The sequence below is a fragment of the Erythrolamprus reginae genome, chromosome 6, assembly GCF_031021105.1.
Source record: "Erythrolamprus reginae isolate rEryReg1 chromosome 6, rEryReg1.hap1, whole genome shotgun sequence".
Classification (NCBI taxonomy): Eukaryota; Metazoa; Chordata; class Lepidosauria; order Squamata; family Dipsadidae; genus Erythrolamprus; species Erythrolamprus reginae.
The window spans coordinates 2,303,530-2,330,034 of record NC_091955.1 but is presented as its reverse complement, the minus strand read 5'-3'; the positions used below and the strand labels follow the sequence as shown (position 1 = coordinate 2,330,034).

The window sequence follows — 26,505 nt, the reverse complement described above, 5'->3', positions numbered from 1 at the left end:
TACATATTCTTGCTAGTATGCAGGTACTACCCCCCCTTTTTTCTTTTCTTATCTTATCTAAAATCTTTACTATAATACCTATCTATCAATGCATATAGCAAAGCTCTACTTTATTCTTAAGCTACTATATTTTATAGATGTAAGACTATGTAAATATGAAAACTGGACATAAAATAATAATCTACAGATAAATGTTTGAAATGAATATACAGTACAGCAATATATATATGCTACTGTATAAAAAGATCGCTTGCCTCATGCCCCTCCTATCTTCCTTTTTGTATCCCCATCCCCTTTCCCCATTCTTAATAAATTAATAAAGTATATTTTTTTTAAAAAAGAGTAAAAATTTAATTTCCTTTGATTTCTGAAAGAAAGAGGCAACCAAAGCAACATGAGAAAATATTATTTGACTGAAAGAGTAGTAGATCCTTGGAACAAACTTCCAGCAGACGTGGTTGGTATATCCACAGTCACTGAATTGAAACATGCCTAGGATAAACATAGATCCATCCTAAGATAAAACACAGGAAATAGTATAAGGGCAGACTAGATGGACCAGGAGGTCGTTTTCTGCCGTCAGTCTTCCATGTTTCTATGTTTCAATAAATCCATATTTTTCAGAGGATAAGACACACTTTTTTCCTCCCTAAAAGAGGCTGAAAATTTGGGTGTGTCTTATACTTCGAATGTAGGTTTTTCCAGAGCTTTTTTTCCCTTCAGCCCTAACTAGGTGCTAACAATCTTCCGGGCTTCCTATTCCCTCTGAAGGCTTTTTCCTAGCCCTAAGTCTTTGGAGGCTTGTTCTCATTGCTAATCCTTCCAAATAAAGTAAGGAAGATAGTAAGGAAGATTACTATTTGATAACATATATATTAACATCAGCAAGGTTATTATTATTATTATTATTATTTATTAGATTTGTATGCCGCCCCTCTCCGCAGACTCGGGGTGGCTCACAACAGTGACAAAAACAATATATACTGACAAATCTAATAATTAAAATCTAAGATAACAATTATACATTTAAAAATCTAAAAGCAAGGAACCCCAATATAAAAAACATACATACAGTCATATCATGCGCTAGGACTACATAGGCAGGGGGAGATGTCTCAGTGGTGGGTTTTAAGGAGTTTACGAAAGGCAAGGAGGGTGGGAGCAATTCTAATCTCTGGGGGAGTTGGTTCCAGAGGGCCGGGGCCGCCACAGAGAAGGCTCTTCCCCTGGGCCCGGCCAAATGACATTGTTTTGTCGACGGGACCCGGAGAAGGCCCACTCTGTGGGACCTAACCGGTCACTGGGATTCGTGTTTGGTGTTGGCACAAACTTGGAAAAAGGAAAATATACCAAATGAAGAAATGGTGATTGGGGAAATGCTAGATGGTGCTAAATTAAGCAAATTAACATACAAATTACAGAATAAACAAAATAAAGACTACTACACTGTTTGGGGGAAATTATATAGTTGGATAGAAAAGAAAAAAGAATAGTCTTTATTAATTATTTACACTAAAAAGAAGACAAGACAAATACAATAGAGGGGGGGGGGAGAAAGAAGAGGAAAAAAAAAGAAAAAAGGAGGAAACAGCAATATACACACAATGGGAAGAGAAAAAAAAGAGCAAAACAAAGATAAAATAAACATATATTTCCCAATCTGCAAGTTGGGCCTTGTTGTTACAGCTTTCACTATTGTTTTCTATATTCATATATTTATATGAGTCTTGGCTGTGTATATTTCATACTATTTTATAGTAAAGGAATAATAAAGAGTAACAAGATTGCTAGTAAATAACATATTTGACTGCAATGTAGTTATTTAAAGTTTTAAATAGACTTTTTAAATAGACTTTAAAATTGAACTAAAGTTTAAGACAAAGAATGAATCAATGGAAACAGAATTGTAAAGTATTAAGCTAATTCATTTTGTGGGGGGGGGGTTTATATCTGAAACTTTGTCTGTATGTCTTGTTTTTTTTGTTCATTATTAAAATAAATAAAAAAGTATTTAAAAAAAGGAATGTCAACTCTGGTTTCCACCTTTGTTCTTCATTTAGAGAACGAGCCAACATCCTTTAACTGAGGAAAAAAACCATTAATCCGTTTTGTCTAATTTCATCCACCCCAATTCTGTTCCCTCCCGGAATAAGATCTAATCGCTCTTCGTACGGAACCTTTTCGGTGGTGACTTTGGAGAGATCCTTATAGAGCAGCTTCCGAATGTATTCCTGGAGGGGAGGCCGCTTCTTCTTCACCGTTTTCTCCGCTGCGGGAGGGTTACAGTAATAGTAGGCGTTTTCTACCATCGTGACGTAGCGCGCGTCAAGGTGCATGGCTTGTTTCTTACGCATCATTTGCTCCTAGAAACAAGAGAAAAGAACAATTTCGGGGCCGGAAAACCACAATTTCTTGTGCCACTCTTGCGCGAGATGGCTGGTTTTCAAATTTGATGCATATGGAAATAAAATTTTAATTAGACTCCGGTTTTGCTAAGACTCGCGGCCATCCCTCTCTAACCAAGTGAGAAGCTTCAGAATACAGATTGACAATAAAGTAAAGATAAAGGTTTCCCTGTGTGGTTAGAGCACTATGTTCATTTCCGAGAAAAGAAAGGAAAAGGAGAGGGAGGGAGGCATGAGAGAGAGAGAGAGAGAAAGAGAAATGAAAGGAGGATGACAGGAAGGAAGGAAGGGAAAGAGAGGGAAAGAGGGAGGGAGGGAGGGAAGGAAAGAGAAAGAAGAGAGAGGGAGAAAGGAAGGAAGGAAGGAAGGAAGGAAGGAAGGAAAGAAAGAAAGAAAGAAAGAAAGAAAGAAAGAAAGAAAGAAAGAAAGAAAGAAAGAAAGAAAGAAAGAAAGAAAGAAAGAAGATATTTTATTTATGCGGCTGACTCCCTGCAAATCCCCTAAGCAAACCCTGGGCCTTTCCGTGCAGAATATTCCTCTCCTGTGAAGAGGAATACGCACCACAAGAACCTTCACCATCAGAAGAAAGTGACCTGTCATATAATCCTTACCAAAAGGACGCTGGTCCTCAAATGAGAGTCCGGAGACCGGAAGAGGAATCGGCCGCAGGTCTCCAGCAAAGTGCAGGCCATCTCGATATGGTGATGGGAGAAGTCAGACAGGAGCATCTGCCAAAGAATTGGCATCACCATTAAAAGGGATTTCGCGACAAAACACTCGTGGGCGGTCAGCATACTTCACATACACATAGGTAGTCCTCAAGTTATGACCCAGAAGAGAGCCCAGAATTTACGTCGCTAAGCAGGGCAGTGAAGCGAATCCTGCCCCATTTTACAACTTTTTCGTTAGGTGAATCACTGCAGTTGTTAAGCTAGCCACGCGGTCGTTAAATGGACCCGACTTCCCCGCTGACTTTGGATTCGCCAAAGCGGGGGATCACGTGACCCCGGGAATCATAGTGCGACGGTCATAAATTTGAACCAGTTCTCAAGCATTTAATGTCAATCTCGTGACCGCAGATTGCAAGTGTGAAAAAATGTCAATATTTGCAGTGCCGTCGTAACTTCAGGACGGTCACTAAATGGTCGTAGGTCGAGGACTATCTATATTTCTTTTAGATCTCAAGGAAGCCTATTTGGGGGGGCCACGTGTAAAGCCTGGCCCTGCAATACTTTTTGCACATCCTATTCCAATCTGCATCTTATACTCTGTACATCGCCTAACTTGCTCCGAATGTTTCTTTCCAGCCCTAACTAACTGCTAACGGTGTTCGCGGCTCTTAGTTTGCAGGCTCTCCCATTGGTTCTCTCTGGGAAGAATGTTTTCCAAGCCCTAACTCTTTGCAGGGATTTTTCCATTGCTCTACTTACTCAGAATGTTTCTTTCAAGGCAATAATGATGTTCCCAGCTCTTACTGCCTTGCAAGCACTTTCAATGTTACTCTCTGCAAAGAATGTTTTTCAAAATCTGTCTTTGTAAGTTTTTTAAAATTTTCTTTACTTGCTCCAAATGTTTCTTTCCAGCCCTAACCAGGTGCTAGCAATGTTCCTAGCTCTTACTGGCTTGCAAGCTCTTTCGTTGTTACTCTCTACAAAGAATGTTTTCCAAGCCCTAAGTCTTTGTAGGTTTTTTTTCATTGCTTTACTTGCTCCAATGTTTCTTTCCAGCCCTAACCAGGTGCTAACTAGGTGCTAACAATATTCCTACCTCTTACCCGCTTGGAAGCTCTTTCATTGTTACTCCCTGCAAAGAACATTTTCCAAGCCCTTAAGTCTTTCCAGGGCTTTTTCCATTGCTCTACTTGCTCCGACTGTTTCTTTCCAGGTGCTAATGATGTTCCCAGTTCTTACTGGCTTGCAAGCTCTTTCATTGTTACTCTCTCTGAATAAGTTTTTTTTTAAAGCCCTTAACCAGGGGATAAAATAATGTGCTGGAGCTGATCAGACTAAGGACGCTACCCAGATGAATACCTGGTAAGCAGATTCTTTCCCCTATTTTCCTCCCCAAAAACTAAGATGTGTCTTATACTCTGCATGTAGTTTTTTTCCCAATCCTAACTAATAATTAAATAATAATAATTTATTAGATTTGTATGCCGCCCCTCTCTGAAGACTCGGGGCGGCTCACAACAATAAAAACAATATTACAATGGAAACAAATCTAATATTAAAAACATCTAAAACCTAGCTGCTAACAATCTCCCCAGCTCTTTCCTTGCAGACTCTTTCATTGTTTCTCTCTGCAAATAATGTTTTCCAAGCCCTAAGTCTTTGCAAGGTTTTTTTCATTGCTCTAACTTGCTCCTAATGATTCTTTCCAGATCTAACCAGGTGCTAACAATGTTCCCAGCTCTTACTTGCTTGCAAACTTTCATTATTACTCTCTGCAAAGAATGTTTTCCAAGCTCTAAGTCTTTCAAGGCTTTTTTCCATTGCTCCGAATGTTTCTTTCTAGGTGCTAACGTTGTTCCCAGCTCTTACTGGCTTGCAAGCTCTTTCATTGTTACTCTCTCAGAATTAAGGGTTTTTTTAAACCCTTAAACCAACCCCTAGACAGGATCCAATCAATGTACACTCACCTTCAAGCAATGCAGCGTGTCACCTTTGGAGAACATCTTAAACTTAGTCAGTTCGCCAATGAACCTCACGGTTTTGTTCTTGGTCTCGATGTTGATCTGGTCTTTCTTCCTCACCTGAAGACAAAGGATGATGGGTTTTATTTCATCCAGGTGTGAGAAAAGCACATTTGGAACCACGTTAAACAGCCACGAGGCTCAGTCCTGCTCATTTTGGAATGCGCTAATATGTGAGCATAGCGGTTTAGAAAAGAACAGAATCACAGAGTTGGAAGGGACCTTGGAGGTCCTCTAGCCCAACCCCCTGCTCAGGCAGGAAATCCAATGCCAGTTGAGACAAATGGTTGTCCAATCTCTTCTTAAAAACTTCCAGTGTAGGAAGCATTCATAACTTTGAGGTGGGGGCTGCCTTCACAATGGAGGACCAGAACTAAAGCAGCAAAATGTTTATTTCTTTATTATTAGACGTGGCTTCCAGGAAGGACGTCTTCGTGACGTCAAAGCTCCGCCCATGGAATTCCCTATTGGGATTCCCCACCTCCTTTCCAGCCTCCAGATTGGCCGAAAACGCCGCCGCCGATTGCAAAAACGGTGCTCTGCCGGGCGGTGGCGCCCGGCTGTAACCTTCTGAAACACCCGGGCGCTTCTCGGCGGCCTCCGGAACCCCTACCTGAACTTGAACCTCCAGGTTCGACGTTCGGGAGAACGCCGAGAAGCCCCCCGGCTGTTTTAAAAGGTGACAGCCGGGCGTCGGCGGCCAGCAGAGCGCCATTTTGCGATTTTTTTCCCCCTTTGCACGCATTAATCGCTTTTACATTGTTTCCTATGGGAAACAATGTTTCGTCTTACGAACCTACTTCCAGAACCAATTAAGTTCGTAAGACGAGGTATTACTGTATATAAAATTTAAACCAGCTGCCAAATTCTGCTTAGCACAAACCCCAAACGAAAACATTGCAAGTTTTTTCAATTACTTTTTTTGCCGTTGGTTCAAGTCTGCAATTTAAGAAACGTTGCCATGTGGCAGCGAAGTTTGGAATGCTCTTGAAAGTCAGTATTATTTTTTTAAAAAAACCCGTTCTTTCAGGCGAAAGATTCAGAAATAACCCTGTTCGTGAATACGTGCTCTGTCAAACTTTAAGATTATTATTATTTTATTATTATTTATTGGATTTGTATGCCGCCCCTCTCCGCAGACTTGGGGCGGCTAACAACAATGATAAAAAAGAACATGCAACAATCCAATTTAATAAAACAACTAAAAACCCTTATTATAAAAACCAAACATACACACATAACTTGTAATGGCCTAGGGGAAGGAATATCCTAACTCCCCCATGCCTGGCGACAAAGGTGGGTCTTAAGTAATTTGCGAAAGACAAGGAGGGTGGGGGCCATTCTAATCTCTGGGGGGAGTTGATTCCAGAGGTCCGGGACCGCCACAGAGAAGGCTCTTCCCCTGGGGCCCGCCAAACGACATTGTTTAGTTGATGGGACCCGGAGAAGGCCAACTCTGTGGGACCTTATCGGCCGCTGGGATTCGTGCGGTAGAAGGTGGTTCTGGATGTATTCTGGCCCAATGCCATGTAGGGCTTTAAAGGTCATTACCAACACTTTGAATTGTGACCGGAAACCGATCGGCAGCCAGTGCAGGCCACGGAGTGTTGCAGAAACGTGGGCGATGTATGTAATAATACTTTGCATTCTAATTTATAACATGACCAAAAAAAAAAGATCTGTTACAGCCTCAGAGTCCCCCTGTTATTATGCCCGGCCTTTTGAAATGCAGCTCAGTCTAATGGAAAACCAATGGAAACATACGTGAAATCTGAAATCCCCCTTCAACATGGAGCACAGGTCCTCTGCTACATCGGACATGCAAGGATGCAATGTGCCAACCAGCCTCGCGTAGAAAGGCAGCAAATCCAGCCTGCAAATAAAGGAGAGTCCATGGGTAAATGCATTACTACATATATTACGTGTTAATTATAGAAACCTAGAAGATTGACGGCAGAAAAAGAACCCATGGTCCATCTCGTCTGCCCTTTTAGTATTTCCTGTATTTTATCTTACAATGGATATATGTTTATCCCAAGCATGTTTCAATTCAGTTAATGTGAATTGACCAGCCATGTCTGCTGGAAGTTTGTTCCAAGGATCTACTTCAGGGTACAAATACATATGTAGTTTCTAGAACCGCTAAGTTTATAGTCAGGGCTGTTCAGATGAGAATACGTTTTATAGAACATATTGGGGCGGCATGCAAAGGAGGTGAACTCACTTCAGAATATTTTATATCAGTATCTTAGATTTGTTTAATATAATCCTTTGCACGAGTTATATACTCATGTTTTACTACTCAATTTTAGCATATTAGACTGCATTTTAACTTATTATTTATTCAAATTCCCTCTATTTTAGCAAAATTTTATTGTATTTTAACCAGTCACAGTTTTATGACGACTGATGTGGTCCTTTTCCTCGCTTTGATATGGTCGATTGACTAATCAAATAAAGTTGATATTGATACTACTCTTTCCGTCAAATCATATTTTCTCACGTTGCTTTTGATCTTTCCCCCAACTAACTTCAGATTGTGTCCCCCTTGTTCTTGGGTTCACTTTCCTATTAAAAACACTTCCCTCCTGAACCTTATTTAACCCTCGGACATATTTAAATGTTTCGATCATGTCCCCCCTTTTCCTTCTGTCCTCCAGACTCTACAGATTGAGTTCATGAAGTCTTTCCTGATACTTTTTATGCTTAAGACCTTCCACCATTCTTGTAGCCCGTCTTTGGACCCCTTCAATTTTGTCAATATCTTTCTGTAGGTGAGGTCTCCAGAACTGGACACAGTATTATTCCAAATGGGGTCTCACCAGCACTCTATACAGCGGGATCACAATCTCCCTCTTCCTGATTGTGATGCCTCTGCAGCCAAGACTTCTCCTGTGTAACCCAAATTCATTTCCACGACTCTTCAGATCCAACCGCGTTTAAATTCGGGGCTTACCTCTGCCGAGGGACAATGAAAAGAGCTCGGACTAATTTCCTCCGGTTAGCCTTGGTGTTCATATTCATGCAGAAATCCATGGCTGCCTGCGGGGAGAAAGAGAAAGGTTGAAGTCTGAATTTAAAGCAAACTAATCGTGAACCCCGTAGCCTGGTGTGTGAGTGGGTATCGGATTCCAGTTATTTAATTAATTTAATTTTAATTTAATTTATTAGATTTGTATGCCACCCCTCTCCGAGCAGATGCTTCCCATCCACAATTGATTTTGAGCTGAGACCTGTTGTGGCCTATCCGCACCCCACATAGCTGGTCACCGATCCTGAGGATCAAGAGACAGGTGTGGGCTGGTACCTTAGGCCCATTTATCTGACACCTGAGTCTGATAGTGAGGAGGTCGGAGAGGACGTGGTGTCAGAGGCTGAAAGCCAACCAAGGCCGTCTGCACCTCCCGTGAGTGACTCAGGAGAAGAGGAGGAGCCTTTTCTTGATGCTAGGGTACGCAGGGTTGCCAGAAGGCACGAGTGGCTAAACAAGAGGAGGTCTCTGCGCGAATAGATCTCTAGAACAATTGGCCACACCCTTAGGCTATTTAAGGTGGAGCCATGTGACGCTTTAGTCAACTTTCGTTATGTTCCAGATGTCCGCTCGGATTTCTCTCTTGGGATATTATTATTTCAATGATGAATTACAAACTGGGCAGTTGGGCTCATTGTCACGGGCTTCCTGCCAACTCAGAGAGAGTCTGTTAATGAGAGCGGTGTGATCAAAGAAAATATCTATGAGTTTATGGTTTATGTTTTGGACTCTATTTAGCAGCTGGCACCAAACAGACTTATTTATTGCTTTGTTTCTGATACCCAGTTATACATCTCCACCCCATGTCCAGTCAACAAAGCAGTGGAAGTGATGTGCCGGTGCCTGGAGGCTGTTGGGGCCTGGATGGGTGTCAACAAACTCAAACTCAACCGAGACAAGACGGAGTGGCTGTGGGTTTTGCCTCCCAAGGACAATTCCATCTGTTCGTCCATTACCCTGGGGGGGGGGACTACTGACCCCCTCAGAGAGGGTTCGCAACTTGGGCGTCCTCCTCGATTCACAGCTGACAGTGGAACATCATCTTTCGGCTGTGGCGAGGAGGGCATTTGCCCAGGTTCACTTGGTGCACCAGTTGCGGCTCTATTTGGACAGGGAGTCATTGCTCACAGTCACTCATGCCCTTATCACCTCGAGGTTCGATTGGCCTTCTCCGGGTCCCGTCAACTAAACAATGTCGTTTGGTGGGCCCCAGGGGAAGAGCCTTCTCTGTGGCGGCCCCGGCCCTCTGGAACCAACTCCCTCCGGAGATTAGAACTGCCCCCACCATCCCTGTCTTTCGTAAACTACTCAAGACTCATTTATACCGCCAGGCATGGGGGAGTTGAGATAGCTCTTCCCCCTAGGCCATTACAAGTCATGCATGGTATGTTTGTGTGTATGTTTGGTTTTATAATAGGGGTTCTTAGTTGTTTTTATTATTGGATTGTACATGTTGTGTTTATTATTGTTGTTAGCCGCCCCGAGTCTGCGGAGAGGGGCGGCATACAAATCCAATAAATTATTATTATTATTTATTATTATTTCTAAATCCAAACCTCCCTGCTCCCAAAATATTAGAATTGCATGCTTGAATCTTGTAAAATCAATGTGTGGGGGCCTGTTTCTTGCGGGGCTCATCCCTAGGACAGAACAGAGATCAAGCTACAGAACCATTTTTTCCCTCTCCAGCTGTTAATAATCCAAGCAAATTTTACATGTCCTTTTTTTTTTTTTTTTTTTGCATTCGTAGATCAGAGAAGCCATTTAAATTCATTGTCAGAACAGTTCACTAAACAGTTCTTTGGGTGACCATTTCAAAGTCTCAACAGCAGGATCAAAGGGGTCCTCGACTTACAAAAGTTCATTTAGCGACCGTTTCAAAGTCGCAACGGCACTGAAAAAAAAAGAAGCTTACAGCCGTTTTTCACATTTACGACCCTTCCAGATACCCCATGGTCAAAATTCAGACACGTGCCAATTGACTCATATTTATGACCGTCGCAACATCCCCAGGAGGGTCACGCAATCCGACAAGCAAAGTCAACAGGGAAAACTGGATTCGCTTAACGACCACGTCACTAGCTTCACTAACTGAAGCAAGGAAAGTCGTAAAACGGGGCAAAAAATATATCTCCATGAACAAATGTCTCAGCAGCAGAGATTTTGGGCTCGATTGTGGTCGTAAATCGAGGACCGCCCGCATCAAGAAAAGTGTAGTTCTGCAGAAACAGCCATTAGAAATATGAGGTGGGGATTTTTACCTTGTCAATGAGGTCTCTATTTACACAATTTGGGAGCTGCTGAAGAAAAGCATCTACTATAAGTTTTAAGTGTGATCCGGTGCTCGTTTCTTCATCTTCTTGTTCTAAATCAAGCATTAAAAATAAAGAGAAACACAGAGAGAGATAAGCCAAAATAAACATCTAAAATGTTAACAAATTAAAAATATGATTTCCAAGAATTATATAATCCCCGTAAGCATGTAAATCCTAGGGGGGGGGGGTTGGTTTGTTTTTGCAAGGGGAAAAAAATAACACCGCTTAGTATCTAGTACAGCCTTAAAGCAAGGGAAAGAAAAATCAAAATAAAACAGATATATGACGTTAGTAAAAGAGAATGGAGAATTAATCTAGAGAACCCTGAAGAAGAGACACAGGGAAAAAACACTTGTGTATAATGTAACTTGACAGACGAAACCCTGGATTGGAGTATGTTGTTTTTTCTGCTCTCGTAGAAGAAATCGTGAATATTTTAGGAATCCATTTCCATCTGGAAAGTAAAATGGACTTGCAGATTCCTTATTAAATCCCCAGTTTAATGTCTTTATCCGTTCCCCACGAGGGGAACTCACATTTCATCAAACTCCTTGTAACTGGAGCCTGTGGCCTCCAGGATCCTTTCCAAGGGAATTTAAGTTAAGAATCATAAAAGAGTTTGTCCTTTAGAAGGGATAATTCAAATAAATAATAATAACAATAATAATATTATTTTCCCTTTAAAGCTGGCTTCACCGGGGAATATTCCCCTTGGATTTTTCTCCCTTCTTCCTGGTGTATATTTTTCCATATTTTGCATGTGGTTCTCAACCTTTCTAATGTCACGGCCCCTTAATGCAGTTCCTAATGTGGTGGTGAGCCCCAACCATAAGTCTAGCGCCAATTCTCCCAACAGAGCTTTAAGCTGATTGGCAGGAAGGTAGGAGGGACAGTCTCACTGTAAACGCCTGATTGGTCAAATTGTAAAAATATATTCTAAGACGCCAGAAAAGAAGTTCCTAATACCAAGAGAAATTTGTCTTAGATGACCCCTGTGAAATGATCATTCGACCCCCAGGTTGAGAGCCACTGTCCCAAATCTTTGAATTTGAAATGGGGCTGGCATACTGCCAACTATGGCGCAGCGGGGGTTTCATGACGCCAGAGATAATCTACCAAAAATAATCTGCCAAAAATAATCTACCCTCCAAGCCCAGGCTCTGCAAGACCTAGCTGCATTTGGGATCTTCTGAGAAGCAAACTCAATGATTCCCCATTGACCTAGAAACATGGAAACATAGAAGACTGACGGCAGAAAAAGACCTCCTGGTCCATCTAGTCTGCCCTTATACTATTTCCTGTATTTGATCTTAGGATGGATCTATGTTTATCCTTAGGCATGTTTCAATTCAGTGACTGTGGATTGACCAACCACGTCTGCTGGAAGTTTGTTCCAAGGATCTACTACTCTTTCCGTCAAATAATATTTTCTCACGCTACTTCTGATCTTTCCCCCAACTAACCTCAGATTGTGGCCCCTTGTTCTTGTGTTCACTTTCCTATTAAAAACACTTCCCTCCTGAACCTTATTTAACCTTTTGACATATTTAAATGTTTCGATCATGTCCCCCCTTTTCCTTCTGTCCTCCAGACTATACAGATTGAGTTCATGAAGTCTTTCCTGATACGTTCTATGCTTCAGACCTTCCACCATTCTTGTTGCCCGTCTTTGGACCCCTTCAATTTTGTCAGTATCTTTTTGTAGGTGAGGTCTCCAGAACTGAACACAGTATTATTCCAAATGGGGTCTCACCAGCACTTTATATAGCGGGATCATAATCTGACTCTTCCTGCTTGTTATACCTCTAGCTATGCAGCCAAGCATCCTACTTGCTTTCCCTACCGCCTGACTGCACTGTTCACCCATTTTGAGACTGTCAGAAATCACGACCCCTAAATCCTTCTCTTCTGAAGTTTTAGCGGTTTTATGCTTGAGACCTTCCACCATTTTTGTAGCCCATCTTTGGACTCGAGAGAGATTTACAAATGTGTCGATTTACCGTATTTTCCGGAGTTTAAGACGCACCGTTTCCCTCCCTAAAAGAGGCTGAAAATTGGGTGCGTCTTATACACTGAGTGTAGCTTTTTCTAGGCTTTTCCCCCCCCGTTCTAACAAGGTGCTAAAGATCTTCCCAGCTCTTTCTTTGCAGGCTCTTTCATCATTACTCTCTGCGAAGAATGTTTTTCCAGCCCTAAATCTTTGCAGGCTTTTTTTCATTGCTCTACTTGCTCAGAATAAGTTTCTTTCCAGCCCTAACAAGGTGTTAAATGATCTTCTTACTGGCTTGCAGCTCTTTCATTGCTACTCTCTCTGAATATGTTTTTTAAGCCTTAAGCAGGGGATAAAATAATGCGCTGAAGCTGACTAGGCTAAGGACGCTAGCCAAGTGAACGCCTGGTAGACAGATTATTTTTCCCTATTTTCCTCCCCAAAAACTTATACTCTATTGTGGTTAGCTCTGGCCCAGCTCCTGCCCCAAGGACTGTGGATGTGGGGGAGACATCCACATGCTGCAGGCCTGTTTTGCTCCCGGTGGAATCTGCTGATGAAGGCTCCTCTGACCAAGAAGACATGAGTGACAGGGAGGAGGAGAGTTTGGCAGACAGCTCAGAAGGAGATCAATTACCTAGCTCCTCCTTGGATTCAGAACAAGAGTTAATGATACAGCCACACATGCGGAGAGCAATGCATAGGCAGCAACAACAAGTGAGAGATTATTATCAAAGAAAATGAGGCCACCTGTGGTTGGGTGGGGCTGTGGTCATTAGTGAGGCTGCTATAAAGAGCAGCCTGTGGGTTTGGCCATTGTGGAGGATTATCTGACCGTTGTGTTTCGTGACTGCCTTGCTGACTTTGACCTTTTGTGTGCTGATTCTTCCCCGCTTTGAAACTAAACCAGAGCAAAGTGTGTTTCACTTTGTGAAAGAAGAAGGACTGTGAATTGCCTCCCAGCTGCAAGCTAAGTATCACAGAACTGATAAGGGACTTGTACCAATTACCAGTTTGTTTGGAGACGAGGGCTCTTTGCTATACCAAAAGAGGGCTTAAGTTAAGGGAATTGTCATTATAAAGAACATTGTTTTGAATTTTCAAACGTGTGTGTGTATCTGAAATTTGTACCTGTGAATTTTTGGGAGGAGTCTACCAGAGAGCCCGACAGAACATACTCCAGTGCATCTTATACTCTGAAAAATGCGGTATTTAGCAGCTGAGGCCAGGAAGGTCACAGAAAAGTCATTTCATAAATGTCTCACTTAGCAACAGAAATTTTGGGCTCCGTTGTGGGTGCAGGTCGAGGACTACCTATATTCTTGACTAAACACTGACGAAGCTATTTTCATGACTCAAGAGAAAGCCACTGGATTGAAGGGACTGAAGACATGAACTCAAATTAAACAATTAAAAGGCAAGTTAAATACAGTTTAGTTATCGCTTGTCCTCATTATTTTCTGATGAACTCTGAGAAGTTCACTGGAAGGGAAATTGTTCCTGAAACCGAAGGCCACTTCTTCTACACTTCAGCTGCTGTGCTATAATAGTCGGCCTTCTCCGGGTCCCGTCGACTAAACAATGTCGCCTGGCGGGACCCAGGGGAAGAGCCTTCTCTGTGGTGGCTCCGACCCTCTGGAACCAGCTCCCCCCCCAGAGATCAGGATTGCCCCCACCCTCCTGGCCTTTCATAAACTCCTTAAAACCCACCTCTGCCGTCAGGCATGGGGGAATTGAAACATCTCCCCTTGCCCATGTTGTTTCGGTGTATGATTGATTGTGTGCTTGTTTTTTATATATATTGGGGTTGTTTTTATGAATTTTTTAACCTAAAACTGTAATTTAGATTGCTCAATATTAGATTTGTTACTAGGTACTGTTTTTTACCATTGTTGTGAGCCGCCCCGAGTCTGCGGAGAGGGGCGGCATATAAATCCAATAAATCTAATCTAATCTAATAGTATGTTGCTAATTTAGTTGCGATGCTAACTCAGAGAAATAAGTCCGTAAATGGACTTAAAAGTTCTGCTCAACCAGGAAACCTACAAATTTAAGCTGACCGCTGAACTGAACTTCATCAAAACCTAAAGAACCTGAATTATTTTTCTGTGCCATAGAAACATAGGAGACTGACGGCAGAAAAAGACCTCCTGGTCCATCTAGTCTGCCCTTATACTATTTTCTGTATTTTATCTTAGGATGGATCTAGGTTCATCCCAGGCATGTTTACATTCAGTGACTGTGGATTGACCAACCACGTCTGCTGGAAGTTTGTTCTACTACTCTGTCAGTAAAATAATATTTTCTCATGTTGCTTTTGATCTTTCCCCCAACTAACTTCAGATCTATTAAGAAAACTGGTGCAAAAAACTAATAATAATAATAATACCCATCTTAAATAATTATTTTTTTTTTGAGTTCCTAGAAAAGCTCTACTGGGTATATTTCTGCAACTCTCCGGGTTACAGATAATTTGACCTCTTCTTCTTCGAATTTTCTATCTAGTCCCTGCCCCTTATAAGCTTATCTACTTCAAACCACTTTCTTCCTCTTAGGCACCACCTCAAAACTCACTTCTTGCAGCTTGCTTTCCGTCACTATTTTCCGATCCGGTGCTATCTGCTCCCTGTTTCTTCCCTAATTGTGTTAAAAATAGAAAAATATTTTTTTTACACATTGCACTGAAGGAAACCTTTCATACGAACAGCTTAATACTTAAGTGCCTCTTGGTCTTTTTGGTACACATTAACTCCAGTAAGGGGGTTGGCTAGCCCGGTACGGGCCACACTGCGTACAGGTAGCGAGAATGGAGATGCGCGCAAAAGTTTTGCCTCGCTGGCGAGAATGTTTGCGTGCCCCCACGAGATTTTGCTTCTGTGTGAGATTTCGGCAATTTTTTGCTTTTGCGCCTGTGTGGAAGCAAAAACAATCGGCAAAATCTCGCACCAACACATCCTTCCGCAAGATTTTGCTTCCTGAACATGCGCAGAAGCAAAATCTCAATGGGGTGCATTGCTGGCCGCGCATCGTTCCGGTAACGGCGGTAGGAACCTCCGCCTGATTAACACGAATCCCAGCGACCAGTTAGGTCCCACAGAGTGGATCTTCTCCGGGTCCCGTCAACTAAGCAATGTCGCCTGGCGGAACCCAGGGGAAGAGCCTTCTCTGTGGCGGCCCTGGCCCTCTGGAACCAACTCCCCCCAGAGATTAGAACTGCCCCCACCCTCCTTGCCTTTCGTAAGCTACTTAAAACCCACCTCTGCCGCCAGGCATGGGGGAATTGAGATCCTCTTTCCCCCTAGGCCTTTACAACTCTATGCATGGTATGTATGTATGTATGTATGTTTGGCTTTTATATTAATAGATTTTTAATCATTTTTAATACCAAATTACTATTGTACACTGTTTTATTGTCGCTGTTAGCTGCCCCGAGTCTCCGGAGAGGGGCAGCATACAAATCCAATAAATAAATAAATAAATAACTCTCCAAGACGGTCTCACTTATTATTCCAAAAGTGAACAGTGATGATGGAGGGGCATGAAGGATGTTTTATATTGGATGCCACTACAATAATTCACACATATATTTGACAGAAATAACACACATATGTTTGTTTGTGTGCATGCGGGTGTATATATGCCTTATTGCCTTACAAGGCAGAAGCCCCAGGTTCAAATCCCAGTAAGGGTGTGGCTACCTGATGAAGGCAAATAGGCCTGAAATAGATCTATAGTAGTCTCCCTTCCTTTTCATTATCAGCAAAAAATATACTGCTGAAAAAAATAAAGGGACCACTTAAACCACACAATATAACTCCAAGCAAATCAAACTTCTGTGAAATCAAACTGTCCACTTAGGAAGTGACACTGATTGACAATCAATTTCACCTGCTGTGGTGCACATTCAACTTTGTACAGAACATTCAAGGAGAATATTTCATTCATTCAGATCTAGGATGGGTTCTTTGAGTGTCACCTTTTAAAACAGCCAGGGGGCTTCTTGGCATTCTCCCGAACCTGAAGCCGAACTTTTCGGGTTCAGGAGGCCGCCGAGAAGCGCCACCGCCTGGCTGTCACCTTCTGAAACTGCCGGGCACTTCACGGCGGCCTCCGGAATCCGAACTTCTGGGTTCGGCGGTCAGAAGAACGCCGAGAAGCCCCCTGGCTGTTTCAGAAGGTGACAGCCGGGCGGCAGCGCTTCTCGGCGGCCTCCTGAACCCGAAAAGTTCGGCTTCAGGTTTGGGAGAACGCCAAGAAGCCCCCTGGCTGTTTTAAAAGGTGGCAGCCGGCAGCGCCCAGCGGAGCGCCACTTTGCGATATTTTTTTTCTTTTTGCACGGATTAATCGCTTTTACATTGTTTCCTATGGGAAACAATGTTTTATCTGACGAACTTTTCGCCTTATGAACCTACTTCCGGAACCAATTAAGTTCGTAAGACGAGGTATTACTGTACTTCTCCTGCTCATATCAGTGACTCATCTTTCTCACAAGCAGACACACAACTCATTGTGGTGCCTTTGACCGCACAAAGTGTTTTAGAAGCCACCTCATTCACCCTAACAACCCTGTGAGGTAGGCAATGTGTTTCGTGTTATTTTATTTTTTTTAAAGCAATGGGGCCGAAGCCAGGTTAGAGTGTGAGTTCACACTTACTAATCCTCCAACTAGGCTGATGGAGGGCTGACTTGTGTCTTGGTTAAAAAAGGTTAATAGGGATTTGATGGAATTGAGCTGTGCCTAAAATGTCACATTTGCTTTCTCCAACATGCAAGTGTTAGATGTGATGCTTTGGAAATCTTGATGCTAAATCCATTGGGTGTCAATAAAGAGTTATCAGGAAATAATAAAAATTTATTTTTTTAAAAAAAAAATAGAGTTATCAGGAAAATGTTTGATTGCTCTCATTATTTCAAGTCAAGCAAACAAATTGTTTTCCCCGTTGCTTGAAATTGGTGAAGGGATTTTCTTTCTGTTTGCTGATGGCACACTTTATGCTTTTGGTTTTGTTTTTTTAAAAGTTTTCAAACAAATCAATAAAAATTATATTAAAAAAAGAAAAGAAATTGGTTGACCATCATTCTCAAGGGGAAAATGCTTTACTGTTCTAGGACACAATCATTAAACCTTCACACAAAGCAGGAACAGATGTTGCCTTTTCATTATCACCTCACTCTGGTCAAGAGGGTTTTTAATTATTTCCACCCACGGTGGGAATTGTGAACAGAACAACAAAGCTGGAAAGGGACCTTGGAGGTCTTCGAGTCCAGCCCCCTGCTCAAGCCTAAACAATGTCGTTCGGCGGGACCCAGGGGAAGAGCCTTCTCTGTGGCGGCCCCGACCCTCTTGAACCAGCTCCCCCCGGAGATTAGAACTGCCCCCACCCTCCTCGCCTTTCACAAACTCCTTAAAACCCACCTCTGCCGTCAGGCATGGGGGAATTGAGACATCTCCCCCGGGTCTATAGAGTTTATGCATGGTATGGTTGTGTGTATGTTTGCTTTTAATAATGGGGTTTTAAGTGTTTTTTTAAATTATTAGATTTGTTGTACATTGTTTTGTTGTTGCTGTGAGCCGCCCCGAGTCTACGGAGAGGGGCGGCATGCAAATCTAATAAATAATAAATAAATATGTCAGCTCCAGGTGTACCCGTGTGCTGGCCAGCTGATTTTCGGCCTTGGGAAAGGCCGTTTCGCCCTCTGGACGCTTCAGGGAGTGCAAAAAAACTGCACAACAAACCAGAAGTTTAGGAAACACACATCTGGTTTGATCGTTGTGCTGGTTTTTTGCACTCTGGAGGGTTCAGGGAAGCTTCCTGAAGTCCCAGAGGGCAAAAAACAGCTCAACGGGCAAACCGGAAGTATGTTTTTACGAACTTCCGGTTTGCCCATTTGGCTGTTTTTTCACCGTCCCAGGCTTCAGTGAGTTCTGTGCGCACGGACAGGGACAGGAGGGGATTGTGTGGATGCACAAGGGCAGTGCGGGTTCTGCACATGCTGGGGGGGGGGGAGGGAGAGAAAAAGCACACCTACCCACACCCTTCTGACATGTGACCAAAAACAGGTTCGCCATCACTGACCTATGCCATCTTAGACAAATGACCCTCCAAATCTTTTCTTGAAAGCCTCCAGTGATGGCGCACCCACAACTTCTGGTGGCAAGCTGTTCCACTGGTTAATTGTCCTCAATGGCAGGAAATTTCTCCTTACACCTAGGTTGCTTCTAAGGTTAAGTTAATACACTACAGACTGTACTACCGCACGAATTCCAGCGGCCGATAAGGTCCCACAGAGTTGGCCTTTTCCGGGTCCCGTCGACTAAACAATGTTGTTTGGCGGGACCCAGGGGAAGAGCCTTCTCTGTGGCGGCCCCGGCCCTCTGGAATCAACTCCCCCCGGAGATTAGAAATGCCCCCACCCTCCTTGTCTTTCGTAAATTACTCAAGACTCATTTATACCGCCAGGCATGGGGGAGTTGAGATACCTTTCCCCCAGGCTTCTATATATTTTGTTTCATGTTTGGTATGAATGGGCTGTTTGGTTTTAAAATATATGATAGGGTTTTATATGCTTCTTTTAATATTAGATTTGTTTTGCTATAATATTGTTTTTATTGTTGTGAGCCGCCCCGAGTCTTCGGAGAGGGGCAGCATACAAATCTAATAAATAATAAAAATAATAATAATAATAATATATATATATATATTAGGACTGCTGTACAGCAAGTTACAGATTACAAAACTATTACTGTGTAGTTCCGAGTTACAAAAATCCCCCCAAATGAGTTGCGTTAGGCTAGCCCTATTGTTAAAGTACGCTTTAGGTATTGTTTGGATATCTACTATTAATATGGGTTAGATATCTACTTTTTAGGTTATCTACTGTCTAGATCCACTTGTACAAATTCACGAGAATAACATACTTTTCCGCTTTTCATTTTTACCTTGTTCATCGAGGAGTTTCTTCGTGAGGTCTTCCGCTTCCTCCCCACAATCCAGATCGAGGGTCTCGTCATTTATATCCAGGTTTTCAAGTTCCAGTTCTAGATCTTCGGTGGCGGATATATCTTTATTCTCCTTAGTTTCTTTTAGCTCTGTTTCAAAAAAGAAGGGGATGCACATATTACTTTGAACTTCAAATAACATATACTGCTCAAAAATAAATAAATAGAGGGAGCACTTAAACAACACAATATAACTCCAGGTAAATCCAACTTCTGTGAAATCAAACTGTCCACTTAGGAAGCGACACTGATTGACCATCAATTTCACCTGCTGTGGTGCCCATTCAACTTTGTACAGAACAAAGGATTCAATGAGAATATGTCATTCATTCAGATCTAGGATGGGTTCTTTGAGGGGTCCCTTTATTTTTTTGCGCGGTGCATATCGTTCTCTTTTATTTTTCTGATGAAAGTATAAAGCAGATATAGAAATAATAAAACCAGTTGCTTAGACATTGCAATTTTTAAAAAAATAAGTTTGAAGCACTCTTTTCCTATTCTTGGCAGATTTTTTTTTTTTAAAAACCCTGTTACTATTTTAATCTTAAAAGTAGAACACCGGTAATGATCACATTGACACATAGAAACCTAGAAGACTGACGGCAGAAAAAGACCTCCTGGTCCATCTAGTCTGCCCTTATACTATTTCCTGCATTTTCTCTTAGGATGGATATATGTTTATCCCAGGCATGTTTACATTCAGTTCCTGTGGATTTACGAAGCACGCCTGCTGGAAGTTTGTTCCAAGGATCTACTACTCTTTCAGTGAAATAATATTTCCTCACGTTGCTTTTGATCTTTCCCCCAACTAACTTCAGATTGTGTCCCCTTGTTCTTGTGTTCACTTTCCTATTAAAAACACTTCCCTCCTGAACCTTATTGAACCCTTTAATATATTTAAATGTTTCGATCATGTCCCCCCTTTTCCTTCTGTCCTCCAGACTATACAGATTAAGTTCATTAAGTCTTTCTTGATAAGTTTTATGCTTAAGACCTTCCACCATTGTTGTAGCCCGTCTTTGGACCCGTCCAATTTTGTCAAGATCTTTTTGTAGGTGAGGTCTCCTAGCCATGGTTAGCAAATACAAACATCCTCCTAAACCAGCATAGCCAACCTAACCCTAATCACAGCTCAGAATGAAAACCCACTCCCTTCTCTGTGACGTAAGCTCAGGAGCAAACCTAAATACTATACCTCTGGAGTCGTCCTTCCCAGAATCTTTGGCCTGAGAAGATTTTTCATTGTCTTTAAACAAGATAGCTGGCACAAACGCTTTTAAATCGATAAGGTTCTCGTAGAAGTTCCTGGCGTCTTCGTCTTCCCAGATTCCTCCCTCCAAATCATATTCCCCAGGTTTGCCGGGGGTAAAAATATCAATTCCGGGACCGTGCTCTGCAATTTAAACACACAAAAGCATCAAATTTAGATATTTATTTATTGGATTTGTATGCCGCCCCTCTCCGTAGACTCGTGGCGGCTAACAACAATGATAAAAAACAGCATGTAACAATCCAATACTAAAACAACTACAAAAAACCTTATTGTAAAACCAAACATACATACATACCACACATAAATTGTAGAGGCCTAGGGGGAAAGAATATCTCAGTTCCCCCATGCCTGACGACAGAGCTGGGTTTTAAGGAGCTTACGAAAGGCGAGGAGGGTGGGGGCAATTCTAATCTCCGGGGGGAGTTGGTTCCAGAGGGTCGGGGCCGCCACAGAGAAGGCTCTTCCCCTGGGTCCCATCAAACGACATTGTTTAGTTGACGGGACCTGGAGAAGGCCGACTCTGTGGGACCTAACTGGTCGCTGGGATTCGTGCGGCAGAAGGCGGTCCCTGAGATATTCTGGTCCAGTGCCATGAAGGGCTTTATAGGTCATAACCAACACTTTGAATTGTGACCGGAAACTGATCGGCAACCAATGCAGACTGTGGAGTGTTGGTGTAACATGGGCATATTTGGAAAAGCCCACGATGGCTCTCGCAGCTGCATTCTGCACGATCTGAAGTTTCCGAACACTTTTCAAAGGGAGCCCCATGTAGAGAGCGTTACAATAAAGTCGGAATTTCAGTTTTGAGCTTCTCAAATAGAGAACTGGGTATGTCTAGATCAGGGGAGACACGATAGCAGTGTTCCAATATTTGGGGGGCTGCCACAAAGAAGAGGGAGTCAAACTATTCTCCAAAGCACCTGAGGGCAGGACAAGAAGCAATGGGTGGAAACTAAACCAGGAGAGAAGCAACCCAGAAGGAACTTCTTGATAGTTAGAACAATGAACCAGTGGAACGACTTGCCTCCAGAAGTTGTGAATTCTCCAACACTGGAAGTTTTAAAGAAGAGATTGGACAACTAGTTATGTCTGAAGTGAAGTGTAGAGTCGGGGGGGGGGGTTGTTATTATTATTATTATTATTATTATTATTATTATTTATTAGATTTGTATGCCGCCCCTCTCCGAAGACTCGGAGCGGCTCACAACATATCTTTTTGTAGGTGAGGTCTCCAGAACTGAACACAGTATTATTCTAAATGGGGTCTCAGCAGCGCTCTATACAGCGGGATCACAGTCTCCCTCTTCCTGCTTGTTCTACCTCTAGCCATGCAGCCAAGCATTCTATTCACTTTCCCTACCACCTGACTGCACTGTTCACTCATTTTGAGACTTTCAGAAATAACTACTCCTAAATCCTTCTCTTCTGGAGTTTTTTCTAACACAGAACTGCCAATGCAAGACTGAGGATTCTTTTTCTCCAAGTGCATTATTTTACATTTGGAAATGTTAAAACTGCAGTTTCCATTGCTTTGACCACTTGTCTAGTAAAGCTAAATCATTTGCCATATTACAGACGCCTCACAACAACAAAGCTATAGGTCATAGATCACAAATCATAGTTACAATAATTAATCTAAAGTAACAAACAACGTGATGAATCATAAGAAACCAATAGGAGACAGTAGTAGAAAAGATGAGATAAATAGGGTAGGGGGTTAGACTAGAAGACCTCCAAGGTCCCTTCCAACTCTGCTATTCTATTCCATTCCTACTTCAGTGCTAGAAGAAATAAACTGGGAAGAAGATTGGTGAGGACGTTAAGAGCCAACAAGATTTATTATCGACAGGAAGTCGGATTTTAAACCTGCAAATCTACGTACCTTCCGGCACAGGTTTGTCTTGAGGGAGATCTGGCATATTTTCATCCAGGAGGTCGGCTAAAGACTGAGAGTTTGCCAGCAGCTTCTGATAAGACATAGCAAATTCTTCATATTGTTTATGCCGGTCTTCGCTCAATTCCCCTTTAGAGTGCAGAATACGCCTAGAGAACCATGCGCAGGCCGGAGGAAAAAAAGCAAAATGAAGAGGTTTTGCCAGCATTTAATCCCAAAATTAATTGTAAAAAAGCTATCAAAAGTATTTATTTATTCATTGGATTTGTATGCCACCCCTCTCCGAGGACTCGGGGCGGCTCACAACACCAATCAATCAATCAATCAATCAATCAATCAATAAACAAACAAACAAACAAACAAACAAACTGTATATAAAAACATAGTAGTACATCTAAAGCAATTAATATAATTAAAAAACCCTAAAAATCCTAAAATAATTTAAAACATTATCATTCACTCCATAAAACACACTAAAAAACACTCATTGGTCAGGGGGAAAGATCCAATGACCCCAGGCCTGGCGACAAAGATGAGTCTTTAAACTTTTTCGGAAGGCAAGGAGGGTGGGGGCAGTGCAAATCTCTGGGGGAGAGCTGATTCCAGGGGACAGGGCCTCCACAGAGAAGGCTCTTTCCCTAGGTCCCGCCAGCCAACATTGTCTGGCTGATGGGACCCTGAGAAGCCCCACTCTGTGGGATCTCACCGGAAGCTGGGATTCGTGGGGCAGAAGGCGGTCTCAGAGATAATCTGGTCCTATGCCATGTAGGGCTTTATAGGTCATCACCAACACTTTGAATTGTGACCGGAAACTGATCGGCAACCAATGCAGGCCACGGAGTGTTGGAGAAACGTGGGCGAATCTGGGAAGCTCCACGATGGCTCTCGCGGCCGCATTCTGCACGATCTGAAGTTTCCGAACACTTTTCAAAGGTAGCCCCATGTAGAGAGCATTGCAGTAGTCAAACCTCGAGGTGATAAGGGCATGAGTGACCGTGAGCAGTGACACCCTGTCCAAGTAAGGCCGCAACTGGAGCACCAGGCAAAGGCCCCCCTCACCACAGCCGAAAGATGATGTTCTAAAGTCAGCTGTAGATTGAGGAAGACCCCCAAGATGCGAACCCTCTCTGAGGGGATCAATAATTCCCCCCCCCCAGTTTAATGGATGGACAGATGGACGTGTCCTTGGGAGACAGTACCCACAGCCACTCCGTCTTGTCTGGATTGAGCTTGAGCCTGTTGGCACCCATCCAGACCCTGACAGCCTCCAGACACCAGCACGTCACTTCCATTGCTTCACTGAGTGGACACGGGGTGGAGATGTACAGCTATCATCAGCGTACTGGTGGTAACTCGCCCCGTGCCCCTGGATGATCTCACCTTATCAAAAGTAGAATTTTTAATTCCCCTAGAAGGAATTAAGACAAAAATATTGACTGAGAAATATTTAACAATAAAACATTGAACAAGTCTCAGAGATGTCGTTTGGCGGGCCCCAGTGGAAGAGCCTTCTCTGTGGCGGCCCCGGCCCTCTGGAACCAACTCCCCCCAAAGATTAGAACGGCCCCCACCCTCCTTGTCTTTCGCAAATTACTTAAGACCCACCTTTGTCGCCAGGCATGGGAGAGTTAAGTTATCCTTTCCCCCTAGGTTATTACAAGTTATGCATGGTATGTTTGTGTGTATGTTTGGTTTTTTATAATAAGGGTTTTTTAGTTGTTTTTATTAATTGGATTGTTCATGTTGTTTTACCACTGTTGTTAGCCGCCCTGAGTCTGCGGAGAGGGGCAGCATACAAATCCAATAAATAATAATAATAATAATAATAATAATAATAATAATAATAATAATAATAAAGTCCCAAACACAGAACCCTGAACATGAGTCCCGCAGGCAAAAATGTGTTTTGTGTTTTCCAAACTTCCAGTTTGACCATCGGGAAGCTTTAATTGTAGGCTTGGCCCTCGTAAGTCACAGCAAACCAGGTTTCAAAGTTTCAAGAGCCAGAGGGGCGAGGACTGGAAACTGCCTGTTGCCTGCAGACACCAAAGGCCTTCTAGTGTTTCAGATGAATAAAAAGGGCCTCGGCAACAGATCCAGTGACGGGCAGCTGACCTTAAAGGACAGCCACTTGGTTCAAATGCCTCGTTTTGCCTTTTCAAACTCTACCAGTCAGAAAAGAGACAAGGTTTTATTTCCTTCTACCCAAAAAAGCAGAAAATCTTCCCCTTTTTGCAGAACTTCTCATCCAAACAATATCTTGCAGGAGAGAAAAAACAAGTCTCCCCTTCTCAAATTTCAGGGTTTATTATTCGACGTCGGCAATCACAAACACAATTTTGGGATGAGACGTATCTGCATCAGGGAATCAATGCCCGCACTGAAATAAACCTGTGGCGACTCTTTGACAATTCCTTACTCGGGGAATGTTTGAATATTGAAAAACTCGATCGTGCCAGTGAAATTATTCTAAAACCTGTAACGTGTTTTAATTTCTGCATTAGTTAGTATCATGTTCCCCTGAAAATAAAACTGTCTTATATTGTTTTTTGAACCCTGAAATAAGCACTTGATCTTATTGCCATGCACCAAAAGCCCGATTGGGTTTTTTATTATCAGGGGGTGCCTTATTTTGGGGGAAACAGGGTACATTTTTAAAAGCAACGGGATAGTCATAGAAACATAGAAGATTGATGGCAGAAAAAGACCTCATGGTTCATACTATTTCCTGTATTTTATCTTAGGATGGATCTATGTTTATCCCAGGCAGGTTTAAATTCAGTGACTGTGGATTGACCAACCACGTCTGCTGGAAGTTTGTTCCAAGGATCTACTACTCTTTCAGTAAAATAATATTTTCTCACGTTGCTTTTGATCTTTCCCCCAACTAACTTCAGATTGTGTCCCCTTGTTCTTGTGTTCACTTTCCTATTGAAAACACTTCCCTCCTGAACCTTATTGAACCCTTTAACATATTTAAATGTTTCGATCATGTCCCCCCTTTTCCTTCTGTCCTCCAGACTATACAGACTGAGTTCATGAAGTCTTTCCTGATACGTTTTATGCTTAAGACCTTCCACCATTCTTGTAGCCCGTCTTTGGACCCGTTCAATTTTGTCAATATCTTTTTGTAGGTGAGGTCTCCAGAACTGGACACAGTATTATTCCAAATGTGGTCTCACCAGCGCTCTATATAAGGGGACATTTCAACCCAGATTCAAATAGAAATGAAGAAGAAATAGGAAATGGTGGTTTTAGTGCAATTTTTTTTTTAAAGTATAAATCTCTCTGTTATTTATAAATGAATAAAACTCGCTGTGAAGAAATTGACAGATGTTGCCCAAATATCAACAAACTTTCTAACCTAACCGCAATCTGTTAGCAAAGCAAAAAAAGGAACTCTCCAAAACCACAATTTTTCATCCTTTAATGTTAAAATAGACCAGGCACTCCTGCAATTCAACATTCATTTCCACGACTGCCTGGTCACCTCATCAAAGATGTCCACCACGTTTTCTTAGATCTGCGGGGATGTGACTCGGGGTGGGGACTGGACAGAAGTGGACTGGTCACGTGTCCCCCCCTGGCCTGTTTGTGCAGGGGTGGTCTTGGGACCCATTCAAATCAGCAACGTCCGGTACCCATCTTCCCATCAGTTAGTAGGACCCCACTTGTCCAATCCTAACCCTAACCTTAGGACAGGTGTAGGCAAAGTTGGTTCTTCTATGACTTGTGGACTTCAACTCCCAGATTTCCTGAGCCAATCACGCTAGCTCAGGAATTCTGGGAGTTGAAGTCCACATGTCATAGAAGAGCCAGCTTTGCCTACCCCTGTCCTAAGGTTACTGATTCTGTCATTATTGGCACACCATGATGAAGAGTATCACCTCCCAATGCTGGCC

At 42.6% G+C, this 26,505-nt stretch overlaps 1 protein-coding gene across 3 annotated transcripts in view; it reads right to left on the bottom strand.

Annotated features, from left to right (window-relative positions):
* UPF2 (UPF2 regulator of nonsense mediated mRNA decay) overlaps positions 1 to 26,505 on the bottom strand; it is a 56,523-nt gene that overhangs the window by 17,064 nt on the left and 12,954 nt on the right. For 2 of the 3 annotated variants that reach the window (XM_070755035.1, XM_070755036.1), the window contains exons 4-12: positions 22,592 to 22,752; positions 20,629 to 20,826; positions 19,374 to 19,523; positions 10,390 to 10,493; positions 8,054 to 8,139; positions 6,862 to 6,970; positions 5,044 to 5,157; positions 3,017 to 3,133; positions 2,178 to 2,363 (exon numbers count right to left, since the gene is read on the bottom strand). In XM_070755035.1, the coding sequence (XP_070611136.1) occupies positions 2,178 to 2,363; positions 3,017 to 3,133; positions 5,044 to 5,157; positions 6,862 to 6,970; positions 8,054 to 8,139; positions 10,390 to 10,493; positions 19,374 to 19,523; positions 20,629 to 20,826; positions 22,592 to 22,752 (1,225 nt within the window). Of the gene's footprint in view, positions 1 to 2,177; positions 2,364 to 3,016; positions 3,134 to 5,043; positions 5,158 to 6,861; positions 6,971 to 8,053; positions 8,140 to 10,389; positions 10,494 to 15,007; positions 15,071 to 19,373; positions 19,524 to 20,628; positions 20,827 to 22,591; positions 22,753 to 26,505 lie in introns of all 3 variants that reach the window. The other variant, XM_070755034.1, reaches the window with a different exon arrangement.